This window comes from Alnus glutinosa, chromosome 7, assembly GCF_958979055.1.
Source record: "Alnus glutinosa chromosome 7, dhAlnGlut1.1, whole genome shotgun sequence".
Lineage (NCBI taxonomy): Eukaryota > Viridiplantae > Streptophyta > Magnoliopsida > Fagales > Betulaceae > Alnus > Alnus glutinosa.
In genome coordinates, this window is record NC_084892.1 from 21,723,810 (window position 1) to 21,730,968 (window position 7,159).

Sequence of the window (7,159 nt, forward strand, 5' to 3'; positions counted from 1 at the left end):
GGATTTGTTACGGGAGAATCAACGACCCCATAAAATCTCACCCCACTTGACACGAAGCGTGCCTTCACTCGCCTCAAAGGGGAGTGAAGTGAAGAAGCAATCTCTTCCCCCCGCAAATGGAAGCAACCAGTTGAAAATCCGACACTAACCCTAGTTGACTCAAAACGCCGTGCCCTTAACTAGGGTTAACGACTGCGTTGCTTTAAGAGCAGACAGAAACACTTGCCACTTCCCACACTCAAAAACTCGCGAGACTTTGAATATCTCAGAGAACAGAAATCAATAATAATTAAAATAATGAAACGGAAATGAGAACAAAATTGATCTGTTAGATTAATCGGAACGGAATAAATGAAGAATTATTTATTGGGAAGTAATAAAATATTGCAGAAAAAAAATAAATAAATAAGTGGGAAAATGGATAGCTTCCTTTAAAGATCTTTGTTGTTTTGCTGGCTTCTGAAGATACACACGCAGTTTCTTCAGATCCGAAGAAAAAGGTAAGAAATCTAAGAATCAGGTAAAAAAAATAAAAAATAAAAAATAAAAACATAAACAAAAAAAAAAAATTAATAAAGAAACAGTCCCACTATTACTTCGACCACTACTTGATATTTCTTAAAGCTTGAAACAACCTTTGTTTCTGTTATTTTCTGTGCGTGCACTTTTGGATTTCTTGCATGATCCAAAAGGTTCTGCTCTCTACGGCTTTTTGTCTGCGACTGTGTCGGCCATAGAGTCCTTAATTCAATCTCTCTCTCTCTCTGAGGAACAGCAAAATTTTGGAAGTGTATTTGTGTTTCTTTTTTCTTTTTTTTTTTTTTCTGTTTTTTTTCTTGGGTTTTTGTGGTTGGAGGATTTGTTGCGAAGTTTTCCGGAGAGGTAGGAGGAGTTGTCGCTGGGGAGATTTTTGTGAAGGTGGTTACGGATTTTTTGGTTTGGTTTTCTTTTTGATCGGAGAGTGTGTAAGAGAAGAGCGACTGTGTGTGGGGGGGGATGGGGCAGATCTTGCGTTTTTGGAAGGTTGAAACAAAGATTGTGTGCGATTGTCTGCTCTGAGACTTGGTGAATTGGTTGGTCTTCGAGTCGGGACGATAGGTTTTTTTGACTGGTTGAGGAAGCAACAGTGGGGAGGGTTTCAATTTGTGTAAAGCTGCTATGTGATTATGCGCTGAATTCAGGGAAATGAAGCTTCGGCAATGTTGAGATTTCGTGGGATTACGGCTTTGAGTGACGGATTTTGTGTTCGAGTCGTTGGTACGCATCTTAGGGGGTTTTACTGAGAGGAGATTCTGAGACTTTTTTATGTGATTCGCTGTAGGCTCTGTAGCCAAGTGGCACACACAGATTCCAAATTTGATCATATTATTGTTTGTAAGGTAAATCATTTACCCAATTTAACACTTTAATGATTAAAGTTTCTTTTTGCCTTTTGGGTTTCCGAATTCATGATTAATTTAACTAATTTTGGTGGGTTTACGTTGTTACAGAGTTTACTGGGGTGTTTTTACGCGCTGAAAAGAATTAGCTCTGTGGAATTGAAATGATTACGTTTATGGATGCGAAAGAGAAAGCCAAGGAGGTGGACAAGTGCTTGGATCCTCAGCTATGGCATGCTTGCGCGGGTGGAATGGTGCAAATGCCTTCGGTGAACGCCAAGGTCTTCTACTTCCTTCAGGGCCACGCCGAGCATTCCTGCGGGCCCGTCGATTTCCGGAGCTGCCCGAGGGTTTCTCCGTACATACTCTGCAGAGTTTGTGCCGTCAAATACATGGCTGATCCTGAGACCGACGAGGTCTTCGCCAAGATTAGGCTGGTCCCGGTGAATGCCAATGAGCCGGACTACGAAGACGATGGAGTCGGAGGGATTAATGGGTCAGAACCGCAAGAGAAACCGGCGTCGTTTGCGAAGACGCTGACCCAATCGGACGCCAACAATGGCGGGGGTTTCTCCGTTCCGAGGTACTGCGCCGAGACGATCTTTCCGCGGTTGGATTACTCGGCGGATCCCCCTGTGCAGACCATTCTGGCTAAGGATGTTCATGGCGAGACGTGGAAGTTCAGGCACATTTACAGGGGGACGCCTCGGCGGCATCTGTTGACGACGGGGTGGAGTACTTTTGTGAACCATAAAAAGCTCGTGGCCGGGGACTCGATTGTGTTCTTGAGGGCGGAGAATGGGGATCTTTGTGTCGGGATTCGGCGGGCCAAGAGGGGAATTGGCGGTGGACCGGAGATGGCGTCGGGGTGGAATCCGGCAGGCGGGAATTGCGCAGTGCCGTATGGAGGGTTTTCGGCATTCTTGAGGGACGATGAGAGTAAACTAATGAGGAATGCTAACGCTAATGGTAACGGTTCGAGCTCCAATGGGAGCGTGATGGGTAGGGGGAAAGTGATGGCTGAATCTGTTCTCGAAGCTGCGACGCTTGCTGCTGGTGGGAAGCCATTTGAGGTTGTTTACTATCCTCGGGCGAGTACGCCAGAGTTCTGCGTGAAGGCTTCCTTGGTGAAAGCAGCATTGCAGATCCGCTGGTGCTCGGGAATGAGGTTCAAGATGGCTTTTGAAACTGAAGATTCTTCACGGATCAGTTGGTTCATGGGAACCATTTCTTCTGTTCAGGTTGCTGATCCCCTCCGCTGGCCTGATTCACCTTGGAGGCTTCTCCAGGTAATTATGATCACTCAGAGACTAGTGTTTGTTTTCTTCTTTCATATTATTGTTGTTGTATGCCAAAAAAAAAATGAATTTCCTCATGTCCGTCATTACCACAAATTTTGTTTCCCAATATCAAATCTACGTACAAGATTGAAAATTGAAGCTGGTGTTGTCCTCAACTATTGGTATAGAGTCCATCTTCACTAATAATCAATTTGCCTCTGCTCTTCCTTGATATTCTGTTCGCTTTACTGTGTGGTTCCTCTGTTTAACTCGAATCTGTTTGTCTGACCATATTAGTTTGGGATGACTATTATGCCTAGGTGTTTGGGGTGTAATTTCATTTTGTTGCCTCTTCTTCTGTTCGGGAACTTGCAAGACATTAGTATCATGTCGCCATACCGAGTTTCCTAAATGCGAATTATGCGTGTTGCTGTGAAGAAAGGAAGATTGCTAGCACCTTTACAAATACGTATTGAGAATCAAATGAATTTGGATATAGAAATGCTCAAGATTGTTGATCACGGCCGAAATTAGTAACGGAGGAGTCTCTCTGTTATTTATACAGTTGAGATACATCTCCCCATAAAATTTTGATGGAGATGGCAATGGCTTGAGAACATAATTTATCTTAAAACAATGGTACAAAATCCAGTTTAATTTTCTGTTTCAACTCTTTATTCTGGTAGTTATGCTAGATTGAACCATTCTGGTTATGTTGATTTGTGAAACTATTTAAAAGAATCATAGTTATTTAATTTTTCAATTTGTGTGCGTTTGTTCTTTGACAGAACAAAAAAAAAATGTCCAATTCAGTTTTATTTTCCTCAAATCAATTCTTATTTGCTTAAGTCATATGTTGTAGGTTGCATGGGATGAGCCAGATTTACTTCAAAATGTGAAACGTGTGAGCCCATGGCTGGTGGAATTGGTATCAAACATGCCCGCCATCCATCTACCCTTCTCACCACCGCGGAAGAAGTTGAGAGTGCCACAACACCCAGATTTCCCCTTTGAAGGCCAACTTCCAATGCCGACATTTTCCGGCAACCTCCTTGGGCCCAGCAGCCCCTTTGGTTGTCTACCCAACAATACTCCTGCTGGCATGCAGGGAGCCAGGCATGCTCATTATGGTCTATCCTTATCAGATCTCCACCTCAATAAGCTGCAGTCAGGTTTGTTTGCGGCTGGTTTCCCGCCCCTTGATCATGCTGCTACACCCACTAGAGCCCCAAATAACCCAATGTTTCAGAAACCTAGCATGAGTGAGAATGTTTCTTGCCTGCTAACCATGTCACGTTCTACACAGACTTCAAAGAAACCTGATGATGTCAAGACACCACAGTTTTTACTTTTTGGTCAACCAATACTTACAGAGCAGCAGATCTCTTTGAGCTGCTCCGCCGACACAGTCTCACCAGTTGGTACTGGAAATAGTTCATCAGATGGGAATGGCGATAAAGTGACAAATTTCTCTGATGGTTCTGGTTCTGCACTTCATCAACACGGCATACCTGAGCGCACATCCTGTGAAGGATTCCATTGGTATAAGGATAATCGCCAAGAAACTGAGCCGAATTTGGACACTGGTCTTTGTAAAGTCTTCATGGAATCAGAGGATGTGGGTCGTAGTCTTGACCTTTCATTACTTGGGTCTTATGAGGACTTGCACCGAAAACTGGCCAACATGTTTGGCATAGAAAATTCCGAGACCTTAAGCCATGTGCTTTACCGGGATGTTAAAGGGGCAGTGAAACATGTAGGAGATGAACCATTCAGGTGGGAGTCGTTTGCCTTTAATCTTGCATTAGCTCGTTCTGTTACCAAGACATTTCTTATATGATCAACCTCTGTTTCTTGCTGCAGTGACTTCATGAAAACAGCGAGGAGGTTGACGATTCTAATGGATTCAAGCAGCGACAATGTAGGAATGTAGAGAACGCAATAAAACCTTCATTTCAATTGTACAGCTGGTTGATCAAATCCTTTGTTCTTGTGCTGACATTTTACCCTTCTTGAAGTTGTGGGATCGAGGAACCATTCTCATCCATTTTTTGGACTTTCAAGCTTTCTTCCATTTTTCAAAGAAGTCTTTGGATTTCGAGACTCTCTTTCAGTGCCATAGTTCATTCGAAATTTTTGTTGATATTGTTGTTTCTTTAGATTTGTCTCTTTCTTTCCCCCCTTTTTCTCTTTTTTTTTTTTTTTTTTTTTTTTTTTTTTTTTTTTTTTTTTTTTTTTTTTTTCCTTTTTGGCACACAAATCCTACAGTCACCAGTGCTGTGTAGGAGATTGTCTATCTGCAAGTCTTTTGAGAATTTGCCGAACAAAACTATGTTTTGAGAATGTATGTATTCAAAAAGTCTACTAACACTAACAAAGCAGTGACATGGGAAAAAGGCATTACTTCTGCTAGATTACAGAGACTTGCACCAGTAACAGTGCTTAGAATTTGGCAAATAAAACGAACAAAAAAAAAAATGTGACTCGGAAACGTGTGTTATTTCTTGCCTCTAGTTTGTCTTCTTTTTTCTTTTCCTCTGGAGTGTTGGTAGGGGGGAAGACGACATTTTCTGCTTAGGTACGTTTTCAAACATTTTCACAGAAGTCATCGCGAGAGGGAAGCAAGTTTCTTCACCCACAATTATTTTTTTTCTCCCTTGGAAGAGATGGATGCCAAATTGTCAGTCTTAGAATAATTCGTGCCGTGCATGACCAAAAATATAAAATCTCGAAAAAAAAAAAAATAGTTGGTTAAACGTCTAATCAATTCATAAAACATGGGTCGAGTTGACTTAATCTCTCTATGTTTGTTAAGGTATCAGCTGTTTAACACAGGCAACAGATTCTCAGAGATCATGGATCAGCATCGCAGCTAATGAAAGCGTGACGCGTGTAAGACAATAGTAGGAAAGAAAAAAAAAACGAAAATTACAGAAAATGTTTTAAAAAAGGCACAAGTCAGACGATGGCCATGGCCTCCACATGGATAATTAACCCCAAAACTAATCCCTGTCCCATCCTGATGCCGCAAGTGTGGGGATTACTGATTAATCAAATCAATAGACTAATCCGTCATTGGGATTGTAAAACAAAAGTTGTTCGTGTCGTTATTTGTTAACACGCAAAAAGTCAAATAATTTTGAGAAGGAAAACCAAAAACAAACGGCAGGGATGAGGAAGAGGAGGAGGCTAGGAGAGCTGAGCTGGCAAGCGGAACACATGATGAGGATTATTATTAATCTGCCGCACGTGAGAGCAAGTGGGGCCCCACATGGTAGGGTTCGGTGGTGGGTCAAATGAAATGAAGAGAGAGGGGTGGGGGTGGGGGGGTAATTATTGGTTCACGTGCGGGCAACGTCAGCCAGAGAGAGTTTTGCATGTGTTGCGGCGTTTCGATGACCGGGCTGTTTGTTTGTTTTCCGTGATTTGAACAACCTCGTCGTTTTGAGCTTTGACTAACACAAACCCAACCCGACTGTCGGGTCGGACCCACTTCCCTCTCGCGTTTCAACGGCTCTGATTTTTTTTTTTTTTTTTTTTACCGGGATATCGAATATATATTATTATTAATTGATGTGTGCGTGCACAAGTTGCGTAATTTAAGATAGTTTTTACCTAACAAAATCTGGTTTAATTGATTTTTATCTATGATTAACAACCACCATGCGGAAAAACTCATGGGTCTCGTACACAAGTAAACAGTAAAAACTAATTAAAAACCCTTCGCTTCAAATTCATTTATCACCGACAGAAAACACAGCCCGAAACACAAGCATCCTTTGATGACCGGATCCTGAGTTGGATCGTGTGAATTTGCAAAAACCGTTTGATCGACGGCGCCTTCTCTTTTGCCGGTTTGTTTCTCTTTTTTTTTAATTAATGGGTACTTGCACCAACATCATTTTGCTTTGAACCCCCCCCCCCCCCCCCCCCCCTCTCTCTTTACAATTTCACCTGTTTAGGGCTGAATTTCAACATCTTTTTTATTGTTCTTCGGATTAGAATTCTCTCTATTTTATTAAATGAAATGAATATTATCATTTCAAATGAAATATCAGGATTTAAAGTTGATGCATCTAATGGTGCGTATGATTTTACATGATTTAATTTTTTTAAAGACGTGTTAATATTGACTTTATATACATCGTATTATTAGATGCATCAATTTTAAATTCTGACCATAAAATAGATAGTATCCATTTCATTTGAAATAAAAAGTTTCCTACGCCGAGTACTTGAGCTGTTCAACGCCCAAGCATTAGGTCAGTAACGTGGGGTGAATTTCAACAAATAATTAAGATGAGGAACATACTCACTTGCGTTAAGACGACTAAGAAAAAAGAAGAAGAAACCAATAAAAATGAATTCAAAGTTGCCAATCAATAGAGAATCTGGCCTTGCTTTCTTCAATTTTGGCAAGAGAGGGTTCAATTTTGAGAGCCCAATACAATTAGGGGGAAACAAAAAGTGGTCAAAAAAACCAATGGTCAAATCAAATAA

The 7,159-nt window shown here is 41.4% G+C and overlaps 1 protein-coding gene across 1 annotated transcript; it reads left to right on the forward strand.

Annotated features, from left to right (window-relative positions):
• Nucleotides 1–622: 622 nt before the first annotated feature.
• LOC133873064 (auxin response factor 18-like) lies at nt 623–4,818 on the forward strand. Its single transcript, XM_062310781.1, has 4 exons — nt 623–1,379; nt 1,491–2,668; nt 3,522–4,435; nt 4,523–4,818. The coding sequence occupies exons 2-4, from the start codon at nt 1,544–1,546 to the stop codon at nt 4,590–4,592; spliced, it is 2,109 nt and encodes a 702-aa protein (XP_062166765.1). The 5' UTR covers nt 623–1,379; nt 1,491–1,543; the 3' UTR covers nt 4,593–4,818.
• Nucleotides 4,819–7,159: the final 2,341 nt, after the last annotated feature.

Excerpts from the sequence above, each read along its gene's own strand:
- LOC133873064 (XM_062310781.1), top strand. The coding sequence starts at position 1,544 with ATGATTACGTTTATGGATGCGAAAGAGAAAGCCAAGGAGGTGGACAAG. Across the intron at positions 2,669-3,521 it reads CACCTTGGAGGCTTCTCCAG|GTTGCATGGGATGAGCCAGA; the intron begins GTAATTATGATC and ends CATATGTTGTAG. Across the intron at positions 4,436-4,522 it reads GTAGGAGATGAACCATTCAG|TGACTTCATGAAAACAGCGA; the intron begins GTGGGAGTCGTT and ends TTCTTGCTGCAG.